This window comes from Anabrus simplex, chromosome X, assembly GCF_040414725.1.
Source record: "Anabrus simplex isolate iqAnaSimp1 chromosome X, ASM4041472v1, whole genome shotgun sequence".
Taxonomy (NCBI): Eukaryota; Metazoa; Arthropoda; class Insecta; order Orthoptera; family Tettigoniidae; genus Anabrus; species Anabrus simplex.
The window spans coordinates 183,146,532-183,160,767 of record NC_090279.1 but is presented as its reverse complement, the minus strand read 5'-3'; the positions used below and the strand labels follow the sequence as shown (position 1 = coordinate 183,160,767).

The window sequence follows — 14,236 nt, the reverse complement described above, 5'->3', positions numbered from 1 at the left end:
GTAATGTTATTGTTAACCAATGTTATGCGCTTTCGATATTGTAGACCTTCACATTTAGTTTTCTTCCGACTTTGAAATGCTATAGGCGGGCCGGCCAGAGCCGTCTACATTTTACAAGCCGGAATCTTGTAAGTTTGGCAACGTCCAGCGGAGGCGAAAGCGCGGGAGCTATCTGTGTATGTTGATGTGTAGTGAACTTCGTGTTGTGTTTATTTGTATTTTTCATGGATATGTTCGAGTATATGTAACAAGGTAGGTGACTGAGTGACATACGTAGAACCTATTATCGAAATACGTGAAGGCATGCCCGAATTTGGGTTATTAATAACACGTTTCGTGTATTTGCAGATGCCCAGAAAATGTTGTGTTCCTATGTGTCGTAGCAACTATGACATCAAAAGGGATGGTTATGTTATCTCATTTAGGTTTCCTTGTGATGAGGAATTAAAACAAAAATGGATTCGTCAAGTTAAGCGGGATAGGGCCTAATTGGGAACCTGGGAAGGATTCAGTCGTGTGTATAAAACATTTCACAGATGATAGTTTTTCAAAAGGGGAAAAGTTTTGTGATAGTAAAGGCAATATAACTGTACAACCACCTAAACCTAATGAACTTCTTCCTAATGCATGTCCAACTATTTTCCCACATTTGCCCAAATATTTGTCATCAAAGAGTGTAAAAAGAAAAGATCCTGAAGATAGGAGACTGGAAATTAAGAGTAGGGAAAACAAGAGGAAAACAGATTTGGAGGAATCAAAGCTTCAAGATGACTTAATAGCTGACTAATCATTTAAGATCCCTTCTTCATACCAAAATTGACATGTCAGTATGGCAGATCAGTATCTGTAATGAATTTCTTTGCATATACATATTAAATCTGGATGATTTGCCAAACGTAAGTAATTAACTAAACATTCACCAGGATATGCATGTGACTGTATATGTTAATAGTTATCAGATGTCAGTCAAAGAAATTAAATGTTTAGCTGATGGTAAAATCTCCAAGTGGTCTCAGCTAAATGAATATTTATTAAATTATACAGGAGCCGCTGCTAGTAGTGCTCTGTACTTAAAATGCTTGACAAGCTCATAGAGTTTTGTGAGGTTAGCAGTGAAAGCAGACTTCTCATCTAACCTTGTTTTCTTAAGGGAACAATTCGAACTTTGTACTAAAAGGAAAAAGAGTTACTCAAAAAGTACATTGATTCTTGCCTTTATGTTGAACTGTCAGTCTCATGCTGCTTATTGTTCTTTGCGTGAGAGTGGTACACTGATACTACCACACCCTAAGTACCTTGAAAAATTAGCAGCAAATTTACAAGTGTCACCTAATTCGGAAAAGGAAAACAGAAACTTTCTTTACCGAGTGACAAGGAATTTATCAGACATTGAAAAATATGTAGTTTTAAGTCTTGATGAAATTTATGTGAATCCCTCTCTTGAGTACAAGAACGGAGTACTCATTGGTCAAGCCAAGAATAGCCCTTTACAAGAAGCAAGAACAATGCAAGCTTTAATGGTGCATTCTGCATTTGGATCCTTTAAGGAAGTCATCTCTCTCACCCCAGTGAAAGCACAGTCCGGAGATATTTTATTTAACCTGACAATGAATGCTCTGACACTTGTTCAGAATACAGGACTAATTGTTATGTGCATAATATGTGACAACAATAGGATAAATAAGAATATGTTTTGCAGTATGTGTTCATTGTTAGGAAGTGAAAGTCCATATTGTGTACCAAATCCCTAACACAAGAATTTACATATATTTAAGAACATCAGGAATAACTGGCTGAATCAGAAAGACAGAGACAAAACTTTTATTTTCCCTGATTTTGAAGTACATCAGATTATCCGTAAGGCGTGCTTTAATGATTTAAGGAACCTTTATGTGTACCACAGTCATGCATCCAACCTGATTGCTACAGCTTTTAAACTTAATTATAAAACGGTGTATCCCAACAATCTTGATAGGCAGAAAGTGTTACTTGTTGATAATCTGTTCCATGACACCACCATAGCTGCTTTAAAAACCAGTCAACTAGATTCTAATGCCACTGCAATTTTTTTAGAAATTATTAGTAAGTGGTGGCGTATTGTAAACGTCAAAAGTGTAACTAAAGGAATTTGCAAGAGGGACCACAATCAAATGCCTTTTACTGAACTAGATGATGACTGCATTCAATTTCAACATTTCTGTGAGTGGGTAAGCAGTTGGGATGATTTAAATTTGGTTCATGGTCACTTAACAACTGGCACTTCAAGAGCTTTGGTACATACCACAACTGTCCTGTTAAAAATTATCCAATTTTCATTTGAAACTGTGAAACCAAATTATTTACTGTTAGGGAAGTTTCAGAGTGACAATCTGGAAAGAAGGTTTGGTCAGTACAGACAGCTTAGTGGTTGCAACTACAATGTTACTGCACTGCAAGTTATAGAAAGTGAGAAGAAAATTAGGATTAAGAGTGTTCTGGGCTTGCACTCATCTAGGTATACATTTCTGGGTATGCAGTAAGGGCAATATCCAAAAGGATAAGCTGTGACATGTTTAGGTCTCCTGCAGTGCAATGAAACAGATGACCCCTATTTTGAAGAACTTCAGAGAGGTGGGTTAGTGGTGCCATCAGATTGTGTTGTGTGTGTCTGTAACAGTGACAGGAATGTTTACCTTGTTGGTGTCTGAAGACTACAAGGAAGACTACCTGGATTGTGGAAATCACAAAGAAGTTCTCTTCTCTCTATCCAGAGCTGCTTTAGGGAGAGATTAAAATCAACAGTTCTGGTTTGAACAGGGTAACTGTGGGCATGACAATAATAGTCTAATAGACTTTATTGTCCACATTTTGCAACGTCATGTTGAAAAATTATAGAAAGCAGATTAAGAACAAGAGTTATGCCAGCAGTGATGATAAAATCAGTAAACGAAGGAAGCTGTCAACACTCCATAAATATTGAGCTTGTGAGTACTGTTCTTTAAAGGGTTTTGTTTTTATGCATGTAAAATGTGTATTTCTAACTTTACTGAGTGCATTTCTTGATGTGTGCGTTTCTTAGTGTCATTTCTCCCAGTGTGTATATTTTTCATAACCATCATGTTGATATTTGAATATCATTGAAGTCAATTCAAAGTCAGACACGCCCCCTTTTCTCTCGGCCTCCGCTTGACAGATACCTACAGCGTTGCCAAGCGAACCTTCCGGCTTTAACTGTAGATGGCTCTGGGGCCGGCACAAGGTTGCACTTGGCAGTTTTAAGTCATTTTGGCACCACTACAAAAATGAAATGAAGAACGTCACCCGTCAATCAGAATCACCAATCTACTACTTTTTTAAATGTCTGATAGAGTTACGCATTTTTTTCATGTTAATTCATATTTAATTCCGTATAATGCTTATAATATTTTATTTGCTTACACAAATATGAGCATTTTAAAAATATAATGTTTAAGCGAGCCACATAATAAATACGAACCATTTTCAGTTGATTGTTGTTGGCATTATGGGTAGTAAAGTGGTGTCTTCTATAAGCAGCTTGACTACCGTATTTGTAGTGTTGCCGTTTTGTCTGTCGCCGCTAGCACGTGGTCAGATGTGTTTCGCGCGTTTATGGAAGTTTTGTTTTGATTGTGAGAATTGTTAAATTTTATTTTAACGAATGCAGTGCGATGTCTCGGAAATGACAACATAGTCATGAAGCGCGAAGTGTCCCTTAACCCCAGAATCATAAAGTCCCTCCAGTGTAACACGAATCATAAACTTTCGTCTGTCAGACTACCAAAAAGAAAAACAGTTTAATAAGCATAAACCCAACATTTTACACAAAATAGAGAATATTAAACTTAAAACTACCAGCACGTACTGATGACAATACACTCTGGTCAGTTTTTCTTCAGTGCAATCCAATGCACTGTTTTGCCTGGTGATCAAGACAAACGTGCTTCGGCATCTCTTACAAAGGAATCGGGTTATTCTTTTCTTTGATGGACAAAACGCACAAACGTTTCTTCCTTCAGCAGTACCCGATTGAGGCTCTTCAGGAATGCCATCTTTTCCAACAATTTCAGCAATGGTCCTCTTCAGGCTGCGCCACGAAGTTGGTGTCTGAAGTCTCTCTTGCAGCTTTGGAGCCATTAGCATTTAGGATATATCCTTTGAAAACTCTCGCCTTGAAAGTGGCTTTTGGCCTTTTTGAACCATCTTATGCATATAAATATTGTATCTATTGGCAAGTGATGTATTAATCATACTATAAAAGATACACATTGGCCATCTCGTTTTCCTTGAAGAGGACATCAATGTTGACATTTCATTGAAAGTGTCCACAGCACCTTTAGTCCCATTGTAGTCTTCTGCCATATCCTTTTCCGACTGGCTGCTATTGTTCCTACTTCATGGCATGTAGAAAGGAGGATTACATTCTTGTTTGGTTTTCCTTTATAGGATACCATTGTTTTTATACAATCATAACAAAACATGGAGACCCAAGCTTTCTTCCCTTGACTGTTTTCATCTCTGGTGGTATCTGTGGCTTGTCTTTTCTCACTGTTCCAATGATTGTCAGGTTATGGTCGGAATGCAGAGAATCAACCAGACGAATTGAGGTGAACCAATTGTCGTCATAATATTTCTCTTTGATGCATGTATTGGCCGGGTAATTTCATTCACGAAATACATTACCACTAATGTCTCCTGAAGAGAGTGATTCTCTGCCTAATGCAGAAAACACTGCCGTTATCAATTCATTATCGTGCGCTAGATTTTTCCATTTCAGTATCCTATTAAGCTTACGTATTACGTACAAAAAACATTACTGTAATAAACCTGATATTCACACTATGTACAGTTATGTACAAATCACGAATACTTTCACAAATCATAAACTTTCGTCTATCAGACGACGGTGATATCGCAGTGAACAAACAACTGGACCTTTATGCTTGAAACCCAAGGTCAGCACTGATTGTTGATAGCCGGGGAAGAATAGATGGAGGGGGAAGGCACAGTTCATTAGCATCTGGAAATTACTGTGGAAACTACAGGGGTGCGTAGTCTGAGAGACGAAAGTTTATGATTCTAGGGTTAATAGTCAGGCGTTAGAATTAGTGCGGAGAACTCTTGAGTTTTACGAGAGGGAGAGGAAATTCGTACGCTTGTATAGCCGTCTCTGTTCCTGCAGATCATGTTGTGGATCGCATATCTCAAACATTAGGACTTTCAAAGCGTACTGCTATTCAGACAGGTGTTAGCCTCCAATAACAGAAGGAAAAGGGGACTGGGGAACATAGCCGTAGCGGAAACGGGGCTGATAGTAGGGACTTGTTTCACAGCACTCCGGGAAAGAAACGAATTAAGCTATCTCCTGTAACAGGCCGATGCAATACGAAGACGAGTACGATTATTACAGTTCAAAGTCCCTTCAGTCATTGTTATGGACAATGCACCTTACCACTCCGTAATAATGGACAAGATCCCTACTTCGAGCACCCGTAAAGAATTGTTAGTGGAATGGCTTCCGTAAAGAATAATATCCTAGCGCATATGTGTACGACTAAATTAGTCGACAACGGGCGAGTTGGCCGTGCGCTTAGGGGCGCGCAGCTGTGAGCTCGCATCCGGGAGATAGTGGATAGTGGGTAGTGGCACTGTCGGCAGCCCTGAAGATGGTTTTCCGTGGTTTCCCATTTTCACACCAGGCAAATGCTGGGGCTGTACCATAATTAAAGCCACGGCCGCTTCCTTCCCATTCCTAGGCCTTTCCTGCCCCATCGTCGCCATAAGACCTATCTGTGTCGGTGCGACGTAAAGCAAAAAAAGACGAGGTAGTGAAAGAACAAGGCACGAGGTTATTAAGTTCCGCCGTACCACTGTCACTTCAACCTCATTGAGTTCGTAACGGTACGGTATGGGGTGAAGTAAAACATTACGTACGCACTAATAACAAGTCCTTCACAATTACTGAAGTGGAAGGACTGTTCCGGGAGAATATTGCTCGAATGGATGCGGCTCTGTGGAGGAAGAAAATTAGCCATGTCGCAGCATTCATTAACTCTGCAATGGCAATACATGGCATCATCAGTGACTCAGGAGTTTATGATCTGCCTAGACGACTAAGACAATGACAACGAAGGCGACGGTAGTGATGGCAGTGATCTGGAGGGTATCGGGCCTCCACCTTTGTGAATCGGGTATGAAAATAAGGTTTCTGAATTTTCGTAAATTTTACAGATTTTACTTGAAACCTTTTGTGTTTGAACCGGTGTATTGAACCCGAGTGACTTAGGCCCATAGTCAGTCATGATTTGATTGATAATATAATATATGGTACATTTATTGGAATACAGGAGTGTAGTTGAAAATATTTCGTTTATGTAATGTCGAAATCAGAGCGAAGGAAGGACGACAGACTGGAGCCTGACGGATTAGCTCGACACGACAACTTTTAGCTACTTCACAGCAGGGAATATCATTAGTTGCCGAACAAGGAAATACAGAGTTCACAAATAAGTCTTGGTCAGAAAGAGAAGGGGGAGAGTCATACAAAGGAAACTCACCACATGAGTAATACCTTGGGATATTTTTGGCAGGACGGAAATTCCGGGAGCTCGTGGAAAATTACAGCGGCTGCGTGTACGTTCGCTGGCCTAAGTTCGAGCAGGTGGAGAGTTAAATCACGTGACCGCTTGCCGGCCAATCGTAAAAATTTAATGGAAGGCTCAGGGATACCATCTTAAGGAATGATGGATGAGATATTTTCGTAACTACAAAAGTATTCAGTAATAAATTATTGTGAGTACACGGATGGATGTAATGAATTTATTAGATGTCACGCATGGAAAAATAATCAATAATTATTGGCAAATTAAATAAATTGAAGGCTGGATTTCTTGGAAACCAGACAGCTTGAATGTCATTGGCTGAAAGAAGACCACGTTGTAAGGGACGCTTACGAAGGCGCGAAATGTGAGGAGCTAAATCCACCCGTATCTCCTAAATCTGTGATCACCAGGAGTTCATATTTAATCCAGCAGATATGCTAGCGGAGTGGATTAATTTCATGTAAATTTTAACTTCCAATTCGGAGTGCAAGTACCGATATTAAAAATCCACCCCCTCCCTCAGGGGTATGACGTCAATGAATCCGCGGGAAAAAGGCTTCATCCATATATACGGGGCAAGGGATCCTCGCCAGCACACTTGAAGTGAATATCGGGAGCTGAATTGACGGTCGCAGGACACTTGAAGTGAATATCGGGAGCTGAATTGACGGTCGCGGTACACTTGAATTAAATATCGGGAGTTGAACTGTTGGTCGCCGCTAACTTAGAATTCTACGGACGTACAGTCATTTAGTGGCGCGAGCATCCGCCAGTGTTCGTAAAATGTGATCGCGCTCAAGCAACATGAACTAGAAATAGTTAACGTAGGACAGTGTTTGTCATTTATAAATATCAGTGATTTAAAGTAATTGCACTGCAAGGGAGTAGTATAAATTATATCAAATAAGTACGTACACGATAGACTGTGTGACGAACAGTACTTTAAGGAAGTAGTAGCCTGTACTTTGCTATATCGAACCGATGTCATGAACATGTCAAGAGTGCCGTACGAAACAAGCGTATCGCGACGGGCGTAAAAGTTGACACCTCGTCGTACGTGTCCAGGTCCATTGTGCGGTAGTTGGACGAAGATTAAATAGTGTAAATATTAAATTCTTGGGTCTAGGATAGTAATTTGTTGTATAAAAGTTAAAGTATTCAGTGTTAACGTTGTAAATGGTGAAGGTTTGTGGAAATTAAGATACGAGTGTAAAATGGTAATGTGCCAGGAAATCTTTTGTGGAACTACGCCATCAAGAATGGAGGAGTAAAACGCAGAGAGGGGCCGGAGGAGCCTCTCATCTGCAAAGCTGTAATGGAATACCGATAACTAAGATGAGTACTAAATTGAAAATAATATTTGGGAAATGTTATCGTGATGGGGAAAATGGGAATAATTTGATTATACTTGGTTACCGTCTGTAACAAGATGGGTCGCTTAACGACCCCATCCTAAATTTGTAGCACGGACAGTAGTAAATAATAATAGTGTAAATAATCGGGTCTTTTATGTATTCAGTTTGTTGGAGATGTAAATTTGTATATATAGGGTAGTACGTTAAGTCATGCATGCATTCATATTTCTTTGTAGTCAATAAGTTTCTTTACATTTGATTTTGGTTATGATAGTTAAATAAGACCCGATATGTGTTTTTCTGTTTTGTCATTTTAACGAGCTATGTAATGACATGGAAGGAAAATCCAGCTTCGCCATACCAGTTGTGTTTTGTTGTAATTAATATGGTCATATTTTCAAAGTGAAGTTGTTAAATTTGTGAGATGCGATTAACATAATAATTTCCAAGTAAATCATATCTGGAGTGATTAGTGCCAGAATAAATCGAGTTTGTAAAAGGGGTTATGCGTTAAACATATTACGAGTGGACTACCGTATTACAGGCGAAATTTATTTTTTATTAATAATAATAATAATAAATAAATAATATAACTACGTTTTTTATGAAGATATTTTTTTAAATATAATTTGGATATAATAATAATTCATGTGATATTGGAATATTTAGTGAGCAGTGCGTAATAATAAATTTATGTGATCAGGTGTTGAGTTTATCGGGAATCATTTAATGACGGGATGTCGTTTTTTTAATTCGGAATTAAAGTGCGTGGTAATTTAATTTGATCAATTAATAATATTGAAATGTAGATCGGTGCTAATAATCCGTACATGTTATGAACGTGTGGTTTAAATTACGGTCCAATATATTTTTACGTATAAATGTCGTGTCTTAAAGTTGCGATTCATTAGCCGGAAAACGTAGGACTAATATTACGAAACCATGATTGTCGAATTTTGGTAAATATAATTTCAAGATGTTACGATTATTTGTGGAAAATGAACTAAGGCGTAGGTCAAAATGAGATAGAAAATGTGAGAGAATCTGCAGTCAGATAATAAAAGGTCGTACGATGTCAGAAATGAATAAATAAGTCAGTTGATAATTCTGTGAGAAATGAACGAATCAAGGAATATTGAGAGAGGAAGGAAAATAAATTCCGTACGAGAGACACTTAGGATATTGATATGAGTGTAAAATGTACGGGCAGTGTCACAGAGAAATACTGAGTTACGCAGCGGGTAGCATTCGAACCCGTGACAGCATGTACGAAATAAATAGACTGCACAGCTATTCGTTGAGATACAACGGATCTAAGGATAATGAGAGTTCAGATTCCACATAAATGGTCGTATATTGTATTCATTGGAATGACGAGCGAGGACAATCATGATGTCGTGATAATAATAATAATAAATATTGCAGATAAAGGATTGGACCGCCTTAGTTAAATGAGCGTTGATAAAGATGTTAAACGAGAATCTAAATGATAATATGCAACCGATGATAATAATAATAATAATAATAATAATAATAATGTAAGGACGATGTTAAATAATCGCGGTCAGATTAAAAATAATAATTGTCATAATAATAACAGTAATGATGTCGTTGGTTGATCAGTGAAATATTTGTAATTGCGACTGATATCTGTATATATTTTGGCGGAAGTGACCGGTCCATTAATAATAATAACCTCTTAAGTGACGTGAATAATAATAATAATATCTTGAGTCACCTATTCATTAATAATAATAATATTAATAATAATCACAAGAGGGATATAATAATAATAACAGTAATAACGATTTGTGTTTGCATCCCGCATAATAATGACGATATTAATCCAACGTGACAGTGCCAGGAACCGTTGATAATAATAATAATAATAATAATAATAATAATAATAATTTCAAGGATGATAATTTCATGAATATTGTGATGATGGTGGAGTTAATTATTTGGTGACAACATCCCTCTATTCGTATGTGGAATAATGAGAATGATAATATTAGAGTCATTTGGTACCTCGTTTTTGTACGGTTTCCGTATGGGACGATGTTACAGTCATACTTGCGTGTTTGTTTACTTCGCTCGCGATGCGAGGGGGGCCATTGCCACGGTATTTCCCAACTGCTTCTCGTTATCTCATCTGTGTCAGTAGTCTGTTGAGGCTACTTTGCAACATTTCAAATCACATGTCAATAAAATATAAATGCTGATTCAGTGGTATGGCATCAGCTGGATATCGTAAGATAGGAACTGTCCGTGGAATCCAGTTTTCGCATTTCACGAGAAACATTACCCAGTCCGAGCACCGGTCTCGGAAAAATGTATATAGCCGGAGTACGTCATCTTAGTTAAATCGGGAAGCCGACCGTAACATGGGTTATGCTCGGGCTCCCGATAGAAGGAAGCTATATCTTTGAACAACGGTTCGATTCAAATGGAATCGATCCGTAAATTATACCTCCAAAATGTCATTTTATTTCAGAAGCAACGCAGCAAGATATTGATACAACTTGCGGTATGGCAAGTGATTTGTGTATGTAACATGTGTGGAAATTTAAATGTCGTTGCCAAATGTATCAAAGTTTCATACGTCAGATGGCGTAATAAACCGCTCCTTCTGGCAATTATTTCAAAGGAAACCACTCTCATAATCTTTTTATTGTAGTTAGATGATGCCCTTTTTAAAGTTAACAGTCACTTCCTAGTCCTATCATGGAGTCCTTAAATTCAAGTTACAATCGAGCCTTCCCCATTTTAATTTTAAATTGCTCCGTTCATCCCCGTGTTCTATTATGCCGTTATATTTATATTTGATGACTTAAATAATGAACCGACACCCCTGAGATAAATGCTAGTCTGGGACTCGGGAGTTGGACGGGTGCAGTATATTATTCTAGCATTTATTGGTGTATTTGAAGATCCTTGTCGGCCGATTTCTTCCGTATTTTCTAACATCGCGACAATAAGAACTTCGTAATATATTTATCTTGTGTCATTTTGTGTGATGAATAATCGGTGAGTTGAAAGTTAGATTTTTGTCGGCCTATTTCATTTGTATTGTGTATCATCGCGATGACATTTAAAACATTTCTCCCGTGTTTTTTAAAAACTCACGTGTCGTGCAATCAGCTGTTACGGCGGCAACATCGCTTCGTGCGCCATTGCAGTGTGATCAACGTGACCAACACTGAGCAGCTGTCATGTGCAGCCTTACGCCGGCCGCTGCTTGGCCCACCTATACTCCTATCATAGTCGGTACGGTAAAAGTGAATAAAACATAAATGATCGGAAATTGTGTTCTTTACAACTTTTGTTATGTAGTACTTTTCTATAAGAGCAATAACAAAGGTATTTAAAAATTAAATTTTAGGCGCCTACCCCTAAACCACCGAAATGGTAAGTAAAATTGTCAGTAAATGGTCAGTAAAATTGTTTATAGCTTAGACTGTAGTTTCTTCTTCCCCGACTATATATACAGATTTTCATTAAATTCTGTTCATCCATTGTCTCGTGGCTCAGCGTTGATGTGGACTTAGCAACAAAAATCGAAATTCATGAATATCTTTGTTATAGCCGGTACGGTAAAAATGTATAAGACATAAATGATCGGAAATTTAATTCTATGTAATTTTAGTTATGTATTATTTATCGATAGACACTACCATTTCACTCAGCGTGAATAAAATTATTTATAGCCTAGATTTTCATGAAATTCTCGTTAGCCGTTTTCTCGTGATGCGTGTACAGACAGACAGACATTAGGGAAAAGTAAAATGTGCATTTCCTTGTTACTGTGGACATGACCGATACATAAATACCATTCTTTTCAAATTCTGAGCAATGCACAGACAAAACTCTTATTTTATATATATAGATAAACTATTTCTGCTCACAAGCTGGTTCAGTACCACGCAAGAAAACCTGAAAGCTGTCGATAACGTCACTTAGTGACTTACCGAAGACCTTGAAATGGTAATATATCAAGTTTCCGAATGCCAATTTTTAAGAATATTATTAAATTATACAGGACTATTTCATTGTTTATGATGTTATTAACTTCATTCAATTTGGATCAACTATTCCACTGAGTTTTTTCAATCTGATAAGTAATAAAATATAATTACAGAACCTACCCGCCTTCCGCTTCCATTTCGTCTAATTCGTCCCATACACGCTTCTTTAAGCCACTGTCCATGTATTTCGGATCAGAAAAATTACAATAAAACAGTGTGCCTTCACTAATTCAATCAGCAATTCGCCCTTCATATCGGGAGGTAAGGATCAGTTCTAACTTAAACAGTATTCCAAGAAAACAGAAGCGGGAAGGTGGGATGAGAGAAATCACGTCCGTGTAAACAAAGTATAGTTGGTGAACAATACGTTTTGCCGGCACTGATCACAGAAGCACTGATGGTCACGGTGAATACCGTCAACGGAAGTGTTGGAACTGATCACTACATTTTATCATGTACAGTGAATACGTGGCTGTCAGAAGAACGTGAAGCAATTCCGCATGTCAACAATTAGCTCATGTTACATTCCCAGCGCGAATTGAACAAGAGTCAAGACGGTTCTCGGCTGGCAATGCAGCACGTTTGATTTGAATGCATTACATTTTCTCGAGAAGTTCTTGTCCGATTTTCATAATACTTGCAAATTTAAGACCGTAGAAAACAGCGTAACACTATTTGAAAAATGAAATTGCCTTTATCTCAGCAGATTCTAACACCATGGAAAAGTATTGCAAGTTCAACTATAAGTCTCTTGTTACCATTCCTGAAAGTGAAACGATTCAAGATTTGAGGTGAACAAATGTTTTCTGGTTACGGTACACAAGCCGGCTATCGCCGGTTCACTCGTAGGCGCCGACATATGCTGTTAAATATGTCCATTAGGGTACAAGGAAGGAGTAGAGGTGCGAAAATACTAGGTTTTTGTATTATTACCTGCAATATAGCCACCCAATGAGTCACTCTTGTCTAGTACAATTGCACCTAGTCTCATGTACTATGCTACCAAAACTAAAGCCTTGGATAGGTCAATAACGGTATAGTCCATTTGACCCCCACCCCCTCCCCCACCCCATATGTAAAATATCGGCTATATCTTGCTGGAATCCCACAAGATGAGTTCAGTGGAATATATTTTCCTAAACCCGAGCTGCCTTTTATCATAATTTCACAAGCATGTCTAATATAATTAGAAAGAATGCTTTTCCAAAGCGTACATACAACACGTTGCGGCCTGTAATTATTACCGGCTAATGTATTCTATTTTTAAGCCAAGGACAGAAACTGCCCCGCCGATAGCTTACGCTAAAGGCAATGTAACACGGAACGTACTACACAAAAGTACAATATCTCATTTTTTATAGAATGTAATGTGCGGTAGGTATTTTTTGTTTAATGTGAGCTTTTGAATACTTAAAATTTAGCTACATACGCCAATTATAATTTACAAAAATATGTCCTTCACCATTCCAAGAAACGTATCTGTTGCGTACAAGTCTATATCTGAAGAGCGTCATAAAACATTCGAGACAGCATGAAATTGCACACACATAAAATTGATCTGTTCCAGTAAAATCGGACAACACCCGTAAAAAAACTGATGAACTTAACAACTTCATAGTTAAAAGTATTATGTATCCCCACTCACCTCTATTTTCTCCACTCTCCGAGCCACAGCTACGACATTAACTCCGTGGTCTTGTAACTGGTAGGCTACAGCTGCTCCTATACCAGCACTAGCACCTGTCACCAAAGCTACACGACCCGACCAACGCTCCATTTTCTCTGACAGTCACTAGCAGACTAAACACTCGACTCGGCAGTTACTACAGGGTTCACAATTGAGTTAAGCGATTACATCAAGGCTACAGTGCTGCCAACAGTTAGGCATCCATTTCCACTAAATCACTACTAAAATTCCAAGCAGTAATTAACAGTAACCATAAAGAAAGCAGGTACTTTAAATAATAATACGTCTGAGAGAGAGAGAGAGAGAATATTTTAAAAATATTTTTCATTATAGATTTCCCTGATTCGGTCTAATAAAAAAAAAACTAGAAAATGAAAATAGATATAAATTAAAGAGGCACATCCAGGATCCATAGAAACTCAAAAGTTGGTAGCCTACCAGAGAATATCTCCTCTCCCTCCACTGCGTCCTGCCACTTTTAGCACACCCTGGTGGGGTAGAGGGCAACCTTTGGTATGAACTGTGTCGCACATGTTGACACTGGATCCGATCGGATGCCCTTCATAACGC

At 38.2% G+C, this 14,236-nt stretch overlaps 1 protein-coding gene across 1 annotated transcript in view; it reads right to left on the bottom strand.

Annotated features, from left to right (window-relative positions):
• The window catches only part of LOC136885929 (farnesol dehydrogenase), a 71,779-nt gene extending 57,987 nt beyond the window's left edge, over window positions 1–13,792 (bottom strand). The window contains exon 1 of the mRNA XM_067158628.2: window positions 13,625–13,792. Coding sequence (XP_067014729.1) covers window positions 13,625–13,756 — 132 coding nt within the window. The 5' untranslated portion in view covers window positions 13,757–13,792. The remainder of the gene's footprint in view (window positions 1–13,624) is intronic.
• Between the last annotated feature and the right edge of the window lie 444 nt (window positions 13,793–14,236).